At 45.6% G+C, this 17,524-nt stretch overlaps 1 protein-coding gene across 5 annotated transcripts in view; it reads right to left on the minus strand.

Moving 5' to 3' along the window:
• Positions 1 to 1,875: 1,875 nt before the first annotated feature.
• The window catches only part of LOC118374539 (rho GTPase-activating protein 33-like), a 49,319-nt gene continuing 33,670 nt past the window's right edge, over positions 1,876 to 17,524 (minus strand). For 4 of the 5 annotated variants that reach the window (XM_052489898.1, XM_052489897.1, XM_052489899.1 and 1 more), the window contains 9 exons: positions 16,985 to 17,092; positions 16,663 to 16,811; positions 12,600 to 12,756; positions 12,325 to 12,464; positions 12,067 to 12,141; positions 10,813 to 11,561; positions 10,505 to 10,691; positions 9,979 to 10,349; positions 1,876 to 9,570 (listed from right to left, as the gene is read on the minus strand). In XM_052489898.1, the coding sequence (XP_052345858.1) occupies positions 7,132 to 9,570; positions 9,979 to 10,349; positions 10,505 to 10,691; positions 10,813 to 11,561; positions 12,067 to 12,141; positions 12,325 to 12,464; positions 12,600 to 12,756; positions 16,663 to 16,811; positions 16,985 to 17,092 (4,375 nt within the window). In that variant the 3' untranslated portion in view covers positions 1,876 to 7,131. The remainder of the gene's footprint in view (positions 9,571 to 9,978; positions 10,350 to 10,504; positions 10,692 to 10,812; positions 11,562 to 12,066; positions 12,142 to 12,324; positions 12,465 to 12,599; positions 12,757 to 16,662; positions 16,812 to 16,984; positions 17,093 to 17,524) is intronic. The other variant, XM_052489896.1, reaches the window with a different exon arrangement.

A 17,524-nucleotide genomic window follows, 5' to 3' on the forward strand; every position in this document is an offset into this window, starting at 1 on the left:
AAATGTTTTACAGTTTTACTTCAGTGCCTTATTGCAAACAGGATGCATGTTTTGGAATAGTTTTGTTCTGTATGGGCTTCCTTTTCACTCTTTAATTTAGGTTAGTATTGTTGAATAATAACTACACTGTTGATCTATCCTCAGTTTTCTCCAGTCACAGCCATTAAACACGGGTTTAAAGTCTCCATTTAAAAAGTCCCCACTGTTTTAAAGTCACCATCGGCCTCAAGGTGAAATCCCTCCCCGGCAACAGAGTTAGGAAGGACGCCTCCATCTTTGGATAATGTATCAATACTCAGTCACGGCAAAGTGTAATTAATATATATATATTTTTTAATCCGTCTACCAAATCAGTGCCCTCCTTTACGAGGCATTGGAAAACCTCCCTGGTCTTTGTGGTTGAATCTGTGTTTGAAATTCACTGCTTAACTGAGGGACCTTACAGATAGTTTTATATGTGGGGTACAGAGATGAGGTAGTCATTCAAAAATCATGTTAAACACGGTTATTGCACACAAAGTGAGTCCATGCAACTTTTGTGACTTGGTTAGCAAATTTTTACTCCTGGACTTATTTAGGTTTGCCATAACAGAGGGGGTGAATACCTATCGACTCAAGACATTTACTTTTTTATTCATTTGTAAACATTTCTAAAAACATAATTCTACTTTGACATTATGGGGTAGTGTTTAGGCCAGTGACACAAAATCTCAATTTCAACCATTTTAAATTCACATCAAAATGTGGAAAAAGGGGTGTGAATACTTTGAAGTCATAGGAAGGGTTAATCATTCAAAAATCACACCAATCCCTATTATTTCACACAGAGTGAGTCCATATAACTTGTGATTTGTTAAGCCAAATTGCACTCCTGAAATCATAGGATCATTAGGATTTCCTGAACAAAGATTCGGAATACTTAGGCCACAACTACATTTTAGTTATGAATTTTGTATTGATCTTTAAAAAAATATACATTTTTCTTCCACTGTAAGAGTATTTTTTGTAGATTTGTACAAAAAATACAATTAAATCAATTTTAATCACACTTTATAACACAATAGAAATCCAAGGTGTCTGAATACTTTGCTAGGCACTGCATAACTGTTGTACTCAAATTATCCTAAATGGTTCAACCTTTCCTTTGGAAATTGTAATTATATATTTTTTACAGTATATGACAAAAAGGATGACAAAATATTTTAATTGTGCAATAGCAGGTATTGTTTTCTGGTTTTACCAGTATTTGCTGTCTGGGTGTGCCAAAAGCAAAAACGTGGAGAACTCCCTGCGCTGTGTTTTGTGTATGGACATGGCACACCTATAGAACCTTTTAGTTTCGGGTCTAATTTTATGAATCTTCATCAAAAAGTAGGATTGCCTTTTGGTCAGGATGTACAACCAACTTCAGGTGACATCACAGGTATAGGCAAGAGACTCCACAAACACACCCTGTACATTGAAGATAGCCCCATTGTTCACATTTCATTTGAAGAAATATCAGGACAAGGGACCAAAGACAACAAAATGGTGTCTCCTGGTATAAAGAACAACTGTTTGAAGGCCATCTATGCAGCTGAAGGTTAATGTTACCTTGGTTTTCTGCTATTCTACTCTCTGGGTTACAGCCAGAATTCAGAACCAGTTTAGTTTCAATCAAACAATGGGTAGAAGGTGAAATCCCAAGGCTGCATAATGGTAAAGTAAATATATGGATGAAGAATACATTTAATTTAACATTTCTGATGAAACTGCAACTTTAAATGTCTTAATCTTCAAAATGTCCATTGTATGTTTATACATTTAAATTGTTATTTTAGTATTCTATTCCATGACAAAATCTGTAGTTTAAGAAAAAAAAACGATTACAAATGGTTTCATCTTTGATGTAACCATCAGGTTGTTTTTAATTCACACCTTGGAAAATATTACAAAATAAGATAAACTGCCTTTTGCCAAGTGCTATAAGGCTGAAAGGGATCGTATTGGACTGAAAATGCAGGTTACACCCAAACACACACATAGGTAGTATAGCCATTTTAAGTCTTTCCAACTTGTATATGGGACTTCAATGTACTTGGTCACTGCATAGATAAAAGAGAAGAGGGAGGGAGGGATGCATGCTTGCTCACACAACAGGACCATACTCACACACATACAGTAACAGAACACATGCGTTTACACAAACAATTATCCTTCAAAAAGCCCAAGTCCAGAGTCATTAGGGAGTTCAATGAAAAATGTGCAATTTTCTTTCATCTAATCTAAGGAGTTTAGGGACAAAGAGTACCAGGTCCTGTATGCTGCCTTGTACCGTCATAGTAAAGAGCTATAGTGCACGTGGCAAGATACCATTTAATGTTACCAGCCTGGACCTAGAGAGAAAGTTACCACCTTAACATGCTTTATGAAACCAAATGATTGTTCATGAAAAAGGCACATTGAACAAAATCCAAAAAGTACATCTTAGAAGTGGTACCGTGAGGAATACCGACACCATATTTCACATTCTTACCCCCGTTACAAAACAGCTCTTCCTTCCCGTTCACTTCATTACAGTGGTATCACAGCATTACAACACAGTTGAGGAAACACCCCTGAAAAGATGTATAGTTCCCAATGTTCAATGGACAGCACTGCTAAGCTAAACAGCACTGCTAAGCTAAACTAGCCTAACACAACCTTGTCCTTTGTTTCGCTCTCCTATAATACAACTCCACTGGGACATTTGTCTATCTGCGATGGAAAAGTATCCACAAAGACATTAGTGAGACATATCAACGACTGGGAAAGGATTGAACCAGTTTTGTACCTGACACAGTCATAGCGACATTATTGAAGTGGTAAACATGTGCATGCGCGCACACAGTTTAATATAGCGGAAGTCTGTGCAAAACCCATTACAGTACAGTTAATGATCTACCAAGATGAAGTGTCTCCCCCTGCTGTCCAATACCAGTATTGCAGCCATAACGTCAGAATGGGGGAGACATGAATTAAGACATGGTGGTTTGTTCATGGAATGATATTAACACTACAGTATGTGGTTTCTGCCTATACTGAATCACCACATATTTAGTAATGTGTTGTACGTGTCAGGTATATGTTGCATAGGGGCAGGCAGTGAGTACAACTCCCAAAATGGAGGTAAGGACATGTGGGGTGCTTCTGTTGTATTCAACCAACACGGATACAGAAAAACAACAGAGGACCAGTGTGAGTGGTATTGTATTATCAGCACAGTACATTGCTTTGGATAAAAGCATCTGTTAGACTTTTTAACATGTACAAAAACATCCTTCAAGGATAAGTACATTAGATAAGACACACAGTACAAACTTTCTGCAGTCAGTCAGACAGAGACACACACACACACAGCATTCAGAATGACAGCACAAACTAGTGTAATACCACTAATCCTAAAATGACAAAGTACTGTCTGTAAAAACAGTTTCCCTAAAACAGAAGGCAATGTTTTCTTTCAGTTTTTCATTTGATGAATTATGTGCTTTTTAGCTGACCATGAGAGACCCTCGTCAGAGTAGAAATGCGTACATACATTCACACACACTCACATTCTGTCCAGGGATAAAAATTAAAACAATCAAATTCTACTTGGTTCGTTCCACGAAATAAGTGCCCTTTGCATCCCTTTGATATTTTAAGTACAACATTTAACAGCGTTATATTTGATGAAGTGCCCTTTAATATAGACCACATGGAGATTTCAATAAATATATTTTTTTATATGAATAAAGACTTACTAAATTGCCAAAATTAGAGTCAACTGCATCTCAGATTGCATTTGATGTCTCTCTGTGACTTCCAAGAAGATGAACATTTCTCCATCATTGTAAAGTCCTAGTTATTTTGTTGCTTTGAGTCATTTCTGAAGATTTTTATTCATTTAAAATGCAATGAGTCATTCAGTTTAAAGAAAAAAATAAACCTTTCCCTAATTGTAAGCTCAACCCGGTTATGAGAACTCTTGTTTTAATATGGTGAAACTTAAATAATATTGATTTTTAATAAAAACACATTGAACATGTATTAGTCCAAATAATTGAGTAAGAGCAGGTGAGCTGGTTCTTCTGAAAACATTTCTGGTGTTTTTCGGTAGAAAACTTAGCGGGCCGAGCAGAACACTTCAACCCTGTTAACCATAGATGCCCAGGCTTGACATTTTAGAAGAATTCTATTGTTTTGTGAAGCATGCATTCAATTTCCCCTCCCTGCTGCACACAACAAGCTCTGCCACAAGGGGATTTATGGCTGATTTAAGATAAAATTGTCAAGCTTGTTACTTTACTTGGCACTTACTATAGTAAAACAATTTACATTCAAACTCGAGATGGGAAAATGTGTTTTTTTAAATTAAGTTGAACATGTACTCTTTATGATAGAATGTCTAAAAGTAGGTGAAATCAACAAACAATATACAGATCAAAAGGCACCGAATTGGTGGAACGACAGACTTATTTCAATGCATTCCTCAAAACAGAATATAAAATAAATATAACATGTAAAATCAAGCTTCTGAAAACCACTAAACCAAATCAGCAGCATTTGAGGTTCTTCTTTTTAAAAAGGAGAAAGACTGCGGATATTTCCCTGTGTAGTCCTTTCTCAGTACCACAACCTTGTAAAAAACAACAAGGCAAACCCAATCAAACCACTGTGCAGAACACCAAATAATCTGTTAAAAAGTACAGCAGCCAGGGTTTTTTCTACATAGAAAAGTCTTGGGTAGGCTGCCTAAGTGCTTTTCTGGGCTGCTTATGTAAAACATAAAAATGACTATATATTATGATATATACAGTACCAGTCAACAGTTTGGACACATCTACTCATTCAAGGGTTTTTACATTTACATTACATTTAAGTCATTTAGCAGACGCTCTTATCCAGAGCGACTTAATTTGTACTTTTTCTACATTGTAGAATAATACTTAAGACATCCAAACTATGAAATAACATATGGAACCATGTAGTAACCAAAAAGGTGTTAAACAAATCAAAACATTTTATATTTGAGATTCTTCAAAGTAGCCACCCTTTGCCTTGATGACAGCTTTGCAGTGTCTTGGTATTCTATTAACCAGCTTCATGAGGTAGTCACCTGGAATGCATTTCAATTAACAGGTGTGCCTTGTTAAAAGTCAATTTGTGGAATTTCTTTCCTTCTTAATGCATTTGAGACAATCAGTTGTGTTGTGACAAGGTAGGGGTGGGATACAGAAGATGGTCTTTTACCAAATAGGGCTAAATCCATATTATGGCAAAAACAGCTCAAATAAGCAAAGAGAAACAACAGTCGATCATTACTTTAAGACATGAAGGTCAGTCAATACGGAACATTTCAAGAACTTTTAAAGTTTCTTCAAGTGCAGTCACAAAAACCATCAAACGCTATGATGAAACTGGCTGTCATGAGGACCGCCATAGAAGACCCAGAGTTACCTCTGCTGCAGAGGATAAGTTCATTAGAGTCAACTGCATCTCAGATTGCAGCCCAAATAAATGCTACACAGAGTTCAAGTAACAGACAAATCTCAACATCAACTGTTCAGAGTAGACTGTGTGAATCAGGCCTTCATGGTCGAATTGCTGCAAAGAAACCACTACTAAAAGGACACCGATAAGAAAAAGAGACTTGCTTGGGCCAAGAAACACAAGACATGGACATTAGACCAGTGGAAATCTGTCCTTTGGTCTGATGAGTCCAAATTTGAGATTTTTGGTTCCAACCGCCATGTCTTTGTGAGATGAAGAATAAAGTGAATAGATGGATCTCCACATGTGTGGTTCCCACAGTGAAGCATGGAGGAGGGCGTGTGATGGTGACACTGTCAGTGATTTATTTAGAATTCAAGGCACAATTAACCAGCATGGCTACCACAGCATTCTGCAGCAATACGCCATCCCATCTGGTTTTTGCTAAGACTATCCTTTGTTTTTCAACAGGACAATGACCCAACACACCTACAGGCTGTATAAGGGCTAATTGACCAAGAAGGAGAGTGATGGTGCTGCATCAGATGACCTGGCTGCCACAATCACCCAACCTCAACCCAATTGAGATGGTTTGGGATGATTTGGACCGCAGAGTGAAGGAAAAGCAGCCAACAAGTGCTCAGCATGTTGGAACTCCTTCAAGACAGTTGAAAAGGCATTCCAGGTGAAGCTGGTTGAGAGAATGCCAAGAGTGTGCAAAGCTGTCATCAAGGCAAAGGGTGGCTACTTTGAAGAATCTAAAATCTGTTTAACACTTTTTTGGTTCCTACATGATTCCATGTGATATTTCATATTTTTGATGTCTTCACTATTATTCCACAATGTAGAAAATAAGAAAAACCCTTGCTTGAGTAGCGGTGTCAAAACCTTTGACTGGTACTGTATGTATATATATTTAATTTTTATATAATAAATAGTTGTCGGGATAAAACATTTTCAGTGTAAACTTAAATTACTAAAAAGAGATAATGGACCTATATATTTTTTAATAAGATCATATTTGAGAACTAACCATAACTAAAATAAAAGCTAGACTCAGGGAGAATCTACAATTCATAAAATTATGCATTCAGGAGTTTTTGTCATGGCATGGGGCCACAATAGTTTTTTTGAATTGGAGAAAATGTGCTTTAAAACTGCTACATTCTGTCACAGAAGGGCCTCTAAAATGGTTGCTCGTCCACCGCACCATTGGCCACGCCCACCACCTAAGCACATTTTGATCCAGAAAAGACCCTGGCAGCCATTTGCCTTTCTTTCTCAACACTCACAACAACAGTCTGCTCTGGAATGTTTTCAAATCTAAGCCACTTTTCGGTTCATCTCTTTGATCTCTTCTTCCTCATGGGTCCAGTGGTTGCAGGTGTGAAATGGTGATAGGCCCCAGGGAATGTTCAAACAGGAAACTGGACTTTATGCTACCCCAGAATACCTTGCCCATGGTCCCATTTCTAAACATGACTGGTTGTCTCATGCTTCCAGGAAGGCTTTCTATCGTCCTGTTCCCTTTCTCTGTGGACCATGAGTGTTTTACACGGTCACTTCCTAGCTCTTTCTTTCTCTTTCACATTCAGTCTGATAGGGTACAGTGTGTAAAAGTCTACTTTGCGCTCCTCCTCAGCAGTAGCTGCGTGTCTGACCCTCAGTATGGATAGTCCAGTTGGGTGATGGTCCAGGTAAGCTGCCCTGCCGTGCCAGCCCTCTCTGGTTCCTCAGACCCTGCGGCCGCAGCACCGGCTCGTGGACCACATCTCTGCGGGGGGGAGGGTTGGGGTATTGGCCCAGCATCGGGCCAGGATGGAATGGGTACTGGCTGTACTGGGGGCCTCCTGGCTGGCCGGGGTAGGGCCTGGGGGCTCCCAGCATCAGGTTGGAGAAGGCTGCAGACGGGGAGTCTGAGGACTCCAAGAGCAGCTGGCTGGGGTAGCTGGAGGAGCAGGGGTCCTGGGGGCTCTGGATGGGGTAGGGGGGCTCTTGATAGTGCTGCCGAGGGGGGTAGGGGTTAGCGCCAGAGCTCTGATGCTCTCCCAGGGGCCCAGGGGTAAAGTCTTGGGTCCGGTAGTATTTGAGCACCTGATCGCCTGAGGGCATGACGTCAAAGGCCTGCCTGTACTGGCCCCCCGGCGAGGACCTCCGGAGCGGGTCTTGGCGTTGGAAGACTCCTGCCCCGGCCCTCTGAGGAGCCCTGATCAGTGAGGGGCCCGGTGTGTAGACATTATAGGCAGGCGGGGGCTGGTTGTGCTGCTGGCTGGGGTAGGGGTTGGCAGGGTGCTCCATGGCAGGGGAGGAGCTGGTGGAGGCAGAGGAGGAGGTGACTGTGGAGGGACCCTCAGCCCTCTCCTCCTCAGCCAGCTTCTCTATCAGCAGGGAGGCGATCTCCTTCCCCGACAGGCCCGGGATGGGCTCCGTACTGCAGCTGGAGCTCTGGGGGTCTGAGCGGCTGCGGTAGTGAATCCCTGTCGATGTAGACGCTGTGGGAGCTGGGAGGAAGTCGCTCTCCTGGATGCTCCCTGGGGTTGTTGCAGCCGAGTCGTTGTGGGCGGCTGGGCTGTCTGGGGTGGAGGGGGTAAGGCTAACACTGGTGGAGCCTCCCTGGTCAGGGGCCAGGCGGGGGGAAGATTGTCTCTGGTCCTCTGGTGGAGGGGGGTCGTTTGGCGTGGCAAGAGGTTCAGAATCCTGTGTAGAGTCTCCATCCAGGTCTGTGCTGGTCCAGTTCTTCGTGTTTTGGGCCCCAGTAGAGGGGCTGGGGAAAGGGAAGTTGACGTAGATGGGCTCAGACAGGTCCTTGGAGGTTGGTCTGTGGGCCTGGGGAGGGGAGGGCTGGGATGGCTGACCCTGGAGAGAGATGTCCTGGGGAGGCTGGCTCAGAGGAGCCTCCTCTGGCTTACGATAGCACACCTTCCCGTTTTCAAAATAGGGGTGTAGCTGGGAGGAGGTGAGGTCTGTGGAGGCTGACCTGTTGGAGCGGTGGAGGTTGCGTTGGTGCTGGTGGAGCGCCAGGGGAACCATGGAGGAGGAGGGGAGGGGGTGCATCTCACTACGGGCCAGCCGGACTGAGGAGAAGGTCTGGCGCTGGGGCCGGGAGTGAGAGGGGTGATGGTGGTGGGTGGAGCCGTCCTGGGAGTGGGAGTGTCCGTGGAAGAATGAGTGGGACTGGGAGTGGGCAGCTGCCCAAGCCCGCGTGGCTTCTTTGGACCAGAGCTGGGGCCCCCTCTCCCCTCTGGGTCCACCCTGGTTGTGGTGGAGAGGCTGGGGTTGGTGTTGGTGATGCCCCCGGGAGATGGGCCTTTTGTTGGCCTCTGGGTGGGGGGCCGGGCGGAAGTTACCCTCCAGGTCCAGCCTCATGTTCTGGTAGCTGTGGCGGGCATAGCTGGGGGGGCCCTGCGGGTTCTCAGGCCCGGCGATCTCGTAGTAGAAGTTCTCCATCTTTCCCTGGTCCTCTGAGGTGGAGGAGAGGGGAACGGGCCGGATCTGAGTCTGCTGAGGGGGCTGCTGACCCGGGGATGGTTGGCTGGCTGCGTGGTAGCGGGCGAGGTGGTCTGGAGCTCCACTCAGACGCTCTGAGAAGGCCCTGGCCAGAGGAGGGTTCCCCTGCTGACCAAAGATCCGCCTGATGCGCCCTGAGTCCAGGGAGCGACGCATCTCAGTCTGGGCCAGTGGTGCTCTGTGGGGACGCTCCAGATCCAGGGGCTTAGGGGGTACTTTGGGGCGGGTGGGCTGGAAGGCACGGACCTGAGTCAGAGGGGACTCTGACTTGGAGTGCAGGAGCTGGGGGTGGGCTGAGGACGGCTTGGACTGGGTGGAGGTTGATTTCTGTTGGAGGTGAGGGGCAGAGAACTGGCGTGAGTAGGCTGGGGGCCTCCTCTGAGACTGGGACTCAGTGGGGCTAGGTCTCTCCCCAGACTGGCCTGGTTTGGGGGGCTGTGACTGGGGCAGCTGCTTCTGGTTCTTGTAGATGGGGCTGGGGGTCTGGTCGTCTCCAGAGGCGCTCCCACCAGACAGCTCCGAGTTGGACGCCACAGAGTCAGACGTCTCAGAGGACAGGGTGTCCGTATCCTACAATAAAAATTTTTAGAAGTATAACTTTTTTTACCGCCATACATTAAGTTACAGTACTGGTTAGTCATGCATGCTGTAGCTACGTGCGGCCGGACATACTTTACTGTACTGTTCTCTAAGCCTGATTAACCAGCTGGGAACATGGGCTTTGTCAGTCTCATAACAACGACAGTTAAAAAAAAGAAATCAAATTTTGCCCAGGCAACTGTAAACATCTTGCTTGTTATGGTCAGGAAATGAAGGCTCTGCTGAAAATGACCTGACAGCACTGTTGTCGCTCTTCATATGGAGCCCAAAACTAGAACATCTCCAGCACAGTCAAAACAACATATCCACCACATAGAATTTACTACAGTACAAATGGACACAGTTTACACAAAGGTACACCTAAACAGTGCCACTTACAGACATGTGCACACTCCCACACACCTGTCCTGGAGTCCTCTCTCCCTGGCCGTGTCCTGTATCTGCTGCAGTCTCTGTCGCGTTTTCCTCTCCCTCGGTCATCCACACAGACAGGGGGCGCACTGTGGAGTAGAGCGGATTGGGGTCAGAGGACAGCAGCTCTCCTGCGTTGGCAGACAGGGACCTCTGGTAGTGGGTGTCGGCTACGTCCTGGGACCGGGACTGAGGGGGGCGGTAGGGGGGCGAGGCGCCCTGTCTCAGGGCCTTGTTGGCACTCTCAGCCAGGGCCAGAGCCATGAGGCGTGCTGGGTTTTTAGGAGGGGGAGGGGGAGGCTGGGAGAGCAGGGGGGCACCGGTGGGTTCCGTTATACCTGTAGAGGGGAGAGGAGGGTTAAATTACATGACTATGGTCTGCAGTAAAACCTTGAATCATTGAAAACAAACTCATTTTTGATGACTATAAATCAATCAACTAATACATTCAATCAATCAAACGTGTTGGCCGAGTCCATTCCTGTCTACTCACCCTGTCCTCTGATCTTGGCCTCGGGGCCCAGTTTGCTGCAGATCTCCTGCTGGCAGCTCTCCGTCAGCTGGAAGTCACATGACCTCAGCAGCATGGAGATCATCTGAGGAGGCTGTGACTGGGAGGGTCCACTGCTTGGGATGCCAGGCTGTAATTCACCAGCTCGGCCGCCAATCATGTCCAACACCTACGAGGGAGAAAGTCAAGTTTGGGGAGGCAAATTTATCATACAGAGTATATAGGAAAGTAATCTCCAATCATGAGAGACAGAAATACAGGGACAGGAGTGACAGAGAGGGAGGAATTACCTTAGCAGGGACGCTGATGGATACAGGGTCAGAGATGTCCAGTGTAGGGGACTTGGGGGCTTTTTGTGAGAAGGCATTCACCATCTTCCGGGTGAAAGATCTTCTCTCTGTTGGGGGCTGAGCAGAGGGGGCAGAGGTCACAGGTGTAGTGGGCTGGCCCTGGCTGTTTGAGGTACTCCGGTTGGAGCCATCCCCTGATTGGCCGGCAGATGGGCTGGTATTGGCCGGTCTGTGTTGACAGAACACCTGAAGGGGCGGGGCTGTGGCGGCGATGATCAGACTCCTCCTGACGGCCGCATCCGATTGGTTGAGCACCGAGTCGGGGTCCTCTGTGATTGAGCGCTGGCTGCTGGAGTGAGAGTGTCCTTGGTGGTTGAGGCAGCGGTAGGGAGGGGGCGTGGCAGTTGGCGGGGACTCCCTGCCGCCCGCGGTGACTGTGCTGCTGCCCAAGCCGATTGGTCCGTCCTCCAGGAAGGTGGGGCTGAAGTCAATGACGTCCTCGGCCATCCAGGAAGCAGCCGGGTCCTGGTTGGAGAAGTCAGGCAGCATGTAGATGCCTTCCTCGTCTTCATCCTGCTCATCGTCTCCATCATCCCTGGGCCGGTGGTCCTCAGGCAGCAGGCTGTCATATGAGCGGCTGGAAGGCAGGCGGGACGGGGGGCGCTGGGGCAGGTGCTGGGGGTCCATGGAGGCAGACAAAGACAGACCATCACTGCTGGAGCGGGGCCGCCGCAGACGGCTAGACTGTCCTGAGAGAGAGAGGAGGAGAGGTCGAAAGAAAAAGGAATAGTCAGGGTTTAAAATAAGCGTCTCTGTAGTGCTCGTCTTAGTGCTCCAACCACCTCCTAAACGATCCATTCTACTCCGACTGTCCCAAAATCAACTATCATCACTGCTTCCAGACACATTACTTCTCTTCCACAGCGTCCCCTGACAGAGACCTCTCATACTCTATACTTAACGGACGAGAAGAGAGAGGTTCTGCTATCGATCAGTCAATGGACTTAACCTGCTGTGGATGGGGCAGCATTGTTTTTAAGCTGTCCCATAAGGTAGACGTTGATGGCAGTACTGTTGTTTTTTGTTCCGGAATTCACTTGTAAATAAACACCTTTGCACAGAAGAACTTTTGCGGTTCCGCCATCTTTTTATTTTGATAGAGGTTAGGTTATCCAGTTTAGCCTTCTGGCCTACTCTACGTGACAGATGAGTATCAGTATTAGCGTCAGTGAGTTATGGCCTACTGTGGTGTACCTGCTCCACTGTGCTGGGACGATAAGGATTCCTCACTCTTAGCTGAACGCAGGGTCACACTGTCCACACGACAACCTGCAGGAGAAACCAAGGAGAGGGAGAGAAAATAGGGAGAAAGAGACAGCCAGAGAGAGAGAAAGGGAGATCTGTCATACAAAGAGAGAAGGGGATCAAAAAGGTTGACAAACTGTGGAGTTGGCATTTATTTTTCTTTCCACCTGCATCCAGGTGGTGGTCCAAATCAGACATGATATCTACCTGCGTGTGAGGTGGCGGGCTGGAACAGGGAGCTAATCCTCATTGGTTTACGTCTCCCCGCCCCCGGGGGCTTCCCGATCGCAAAGAATGTCTTCCAGCTCCCTCCAGCTGCCTTCCGTACCTTCATCCCCCTCTTCCTCCTGTAGGGGGAGGAGAGAGAGCAAGACAGAGAAGGAGAGAGAGATTTAGGTGGGTAAGACTGCTAAATCAACTGCATGTGATAGCAAAACTACAGAAACTTGCATGGTCTGGAATAAGCCTGGCCTCCCACTCACCTGTCGACAGGGTGGTCCAGCACGGTGTGGAACTGGCCCTGGAACTGGACTGGCGCCCCCTGGAGGAGCAGAGGAGCCTGTGTCCTGGCCTGGGCCTCTTCTAGGGAGAGCAGCCTGGCGGACACAAAGGACTTGGGCCTGGTCAGAGAGTGCCGCCCTACAGGCAGAGAGAGGACAGTTAGTAATAGGTAGAGGGTGGGAGAGTGAGGAAGCTTTGTTGACGGAGGCCAAAAGCTTTGTTCCAAATGAGATCCTATTCCCTGTATAGTAGTGTACTACCTTTGGCCAAAGCCCCTAAGTGGCACACTATGTGGCAAAAAAGATGTATATATATATATATAAAACATTTAAAGAGTACTATACGGGAAATAGGGTGTCATTACAGATTTGCCCAACGAGAGCGAATAAGAAATGGACACACTTGCAAATCAGAAATCACATGGAGTAAACAACACAAAGGGAGGGGAGGCTGAGGTATGCAGAGGATGTTGGACCTTTTCATTTGAAACTACAAATCAAAGAGCAACCAAAGTAACCTCAATGGCAAAGTTTGCTGAGGTTTGCTAAACAGGACACCCGTCAGGGGAGAGCAGAGCATGGGTCATCAGACAGGATTAACATCTAAACAAATATGTATTATTATAATGCAATTAACAGAGTACTGTAACAGAGTCTTATAGGGCAAGTACATGCCAGGAAAGCCCCAAAATATTTTTTCCACATTAATTTACTGCAATACAATTTTTCACATTAAATGTATTCAACATAAAAGTATTTATATTAATATTTCAAAAGTATTTATATTAATATTTCAAAAGTACCCTTTTTGATTTAGCATATTTTTGGGACAAATTGTTGGAACAACAAGTCAAACACTCTTCAAATGCGTCAAATTGTGCTCTGCTACTTTTAAACATAAAAATTGATCTAAGTCATTAAGCAATTACATTCAGCAAATCACCAGCAGAGGGAGGTCCATTTGAATCCATTTCCCCATTCACTGGTGGTGCTCACAATTTATCATAACTTCAAAAGTAGCAGAATGTTGAAAAGTTTGTGTACTTGTACAGTATATAGTTTAAAACAATGTCTAAAAATGTACAAAATCGAAATGGTACGAGATATTCACTAATATGTTATGTTGAATAAATGTGTTACAAAATCATAATCTAGACATAATCCATATTTTAGAGCACACTATCATGTACAGTTCACAGATCATAGGGTCTTAGAGGATTTTCTCACAAATGGTTTGTGATACAAATGTAAAAACCATATCAAACATTCATCCTGCCAATTAAGTTTCTGTGAGAAAAGCCAGAACAATCGGACACCCAAAATATGTTTGGGACTTTCCTGGCGTGGAGTCTGAGACACAAAGCAAAGCATCTAACTGAGCCCTGGCTGGGACGCTGACAGAAACTCTTCAGCGGGAGAAGCACACAGATACTGCTGATCTGTAGACAATACTGAGGTTAAACATTTTAGCTATAGGGCCTATTGATTATTTAGCTAGCTGACAAGACAAAACAGATCACGGAAGCTGGGAATAATCAATGCAACATGGTTGTTTTACCTGCTGGTTCTGGCTCAATGTAATCCTCTTAAAAGAAACATCCACAGCATTTGTGGCACATTGATCAAAACAACATCTATTCTTTAATAGTTTGAGCATTAAAACTGTTCATCATATATGCATCGTCACTTTAACGATACCTACATGTACATACTACCTCAATAAGCCTGACTAACAGGTGTCTGTCTGTATGTAGCCTTGCTACTCTTATTTTCAAATGTCTTTTTACTGTTGTTTTATTTCATTACTTACCTACACACACACACACTTTTTGGTTAGAGCCTGTAAGTAAGCATTTCACCTGTTGTATTCAGAACACATGACAAATAAACTTTGATTTGATTACAGCGCAAAACAACCTAAAAGTTACTTGAATAACTATTTAAAATGTCAAAAACAAATATTGGAGTAAACACAAAATGTAACCGACCACATTTACTTCAAGATGGGATGAATTTGAACCAGGATGGAAGTTTATTGCCTATTCAACTGTCAATATAGTAGAAAAATCATGTGAGAGTTTACAGCTGACCAGTGACTAAAATCATGAAGAGACACTGGGTTTATAGAAACACATGTCAGCATGTGCACACAAAACTTATATTAAATGTTGTTATATTAAATGTTGTTGATTGGTAGTTACAGTCTTGTCTCATCGCTGCAACTCCCGTAAGGACTCGGGAGAGGCGAAGGTGGAGAACCGTGCGTCCTCCAAAACACGACCCAACCAAGCCGCACTGCTTCTTGACACAATGCCCACTTAACCCGGAAGCCAGCCGCACCAATGTGTTGGAGGAAACACCATACACCTGGACAACCTGGTCAGTGTGCACTGCGCCCAGCCCGCCACAGGAGCTGCTAGTGCACGATGGGACAAGGACATCCCTACCGGCCAAACCCTCCCCTTACCCGGACGACGCTGGGCCAATTGTGCGCCGCCCCATGGGTCTCCCGGTCGCAGCCGGCTGCGGCAGAGCCTGGACACGAACCCAGAATCTCTAGTGGGTTTATACATGCCTTAGACCACTGCGCCACTCGAGAGGCCAACTTGGCTATACTTACTATCTACTGGAAAACAACAGACAAAAGCCCAATAGGATGAGACACATTCATCATGAACTCTTTCTTGTGCACATCGTACAGAGATCTCAGGACAAATGGGTCACACAGAAGCCAAAAGTAGACCAAGCCTAAACTAAACCAATCAACGCTAGAGCGCTTGTAAGCATCCAGCATAAAGAGATAGAGAGAGCGATAAAGAGAGCAAGAGAGGGAGAGATAGAGAGCGAGAGAGAGCGATAGAGATAGAGAGAGCAATAGAGAGAGCAATAGAGAGAGAGAGAGAGATAGAGAGAGATAGCGAGAGAGGACGGTCAGAACATGGAGTAGCGTCGCCTTTCTACGGTGACTTCCAGAAGAGGAGCAGATAGTGTAGGGGGCCTGGGGGCCTTAGGGACCTCCTCACCCCTGGTCTCCCCCACCTCCTCCTCACCCCTGGCCTCCTGCAGACTCACCAGCCTGGTTCTCTGGTGCTGCCGAGAGACCTTACACTCCAGCTTGCCCGTTGCTACGGAGACACACAGCTCTCGCTCACTATCTGCTGCTTCAATCACACTTGGCATACACTGATTGAATCAACGTGGTTTCCACGTCATTTCAATGAAATTACATTGAATCAACGTGGAATAGACGTTGAATTGAAGTCTGTGCCCAGTGGGATGGCTACATCATCAGTGTGGCAGAGGGCTCACTTTATGGCAAGTTTTCAGTTTTATTCCATATTTAATACGGATGTTTATCGAGAGTAAAGAACAAAATGTTGCCAAATATTGTACTACTTTTTGGAAAATCAATTATGAAGAAAATGGATGCAGTGGAGAAATCACTTATATTACTGCCATTTTAGACTCTTCATACACATGTTCTACTGTGCTGCGAGGCAAGACAAAGAGTGCTATTAAATAATATATCACAGTCATTCAAGTAGAGTTGCTTTCATAGATTTACAGCATTTGCGGGGTAAACAGAGGAGGACAGCGGGCGGTGGTGACAGTTGTAATGGAGGTAGAAGTGTCATCCATTATATACAGGGCTTTAACCAAAGCTCTCTGTTTAACCAGACAACTAAAAGCATTAAGTAGAGGATAGAGGAAGCCTGGCTGGCTGAGTAGTAAACCTAGTTACTGTAGGTACTAAAAAGAGGCTTTGAGGCTCTGAGGTAAATGCTCTGTGTGTGGCATTGATAACACAAAACCACAGAGCTGATATAGGGAGAGAGGACAGACAGAGGGAGCACTCTGAAGGAGAGAAGACATTTTCAGTCGAATCCTAACTTGAAATCCACACGTCGCTGACGATTGCCGACTGATGCAAATAATGCATTGATTTCAATGGGAAATGTGTGTATCCACACAAATGGAACTTAAGTTCGGAGGATTGTGTCCAGTGAGCGTTAGAGAAGCCAGTGTTGGGGTTATGGTGATGTACCTGTGCCTGTGAAGCGTCCTACTGAGGTGAAGGAGTCACTGAAGAGCACGTCCACGTGACCGAGGAGAAATTCCACCACCACAGACTGGATCCGCACCTCCTTAAACGGGTCAGCACCACTCAGACCCACCGCCTCGATCTCCATAGATCTGCCACGGAGACAACACACAGCCACACCAGGAAGGTGTTGCAGACAGAAATGCCATGAATAGAGCTGACATGATTCCTTACTGTACATGTCAGAGGCACACCTGTTCTAAACAATATATTTATATAGGAACGATCCACAACGCAGGTACAATAGGTAGGCAGAGGCACACACCTGAGCAGGTTGGGGGCCCAGACAATGGCCAGGTTCTTGATGTGCATGTTGGTCTCTCCACTGCAGGTGGCCAGACCAGCCAGGTGTCTAACGAGGTACTCCAGGGTCCTGACAGAGAGACAACATCAGTCCACAATCTGTCTCCATGGCTGTGTTGTGTGTGTATACCTGTAGTCTCTGTCTCCATGGCTGTGTTGTGTCTGTATACCTGTAGTCTCTGTCTCCATGGCTCTGTTGTGTGTGTATACCTGGAGTCTCTGTCTCCATGGCTGTGTTGTGTGTGTATACACCTGTAGTCTCTGTCTCCATGGCTGTGTTGTGTGTGTATACCTGGAGTCTCTGTCTCCATGGCTGTGTTGTGTCTGTATACCTGTAGTCTCTGTGTCCATGGCTCTGTTGTGTGTGTATACCTGGAGTCTCTGTCTCCATGGCTGTGTTGTGTGTGTATACACCTGTTGTCTCTGTCTACATGGCTGTGTTGTGTGTGTATACACCTGTAGTCTCTGTCTCCATGGCTGTGTGTGTATACACCTGTAGTAT

Source organism: Oncorhynchus keta, chromosome 31 (genome assembly GCF_023373465.1).
Source record: "Oncorhynchus keta strain PuntledgeMale-10-30-2019 chromosome 31, Oket_V2, whole genome shotgun sequence".
NCBI lineage: Eukaryota > Metazoa > Chordata > Actinopteri > Salmoniformes > Salmonidae > Oncorhynchus > Oncorhynchus keta.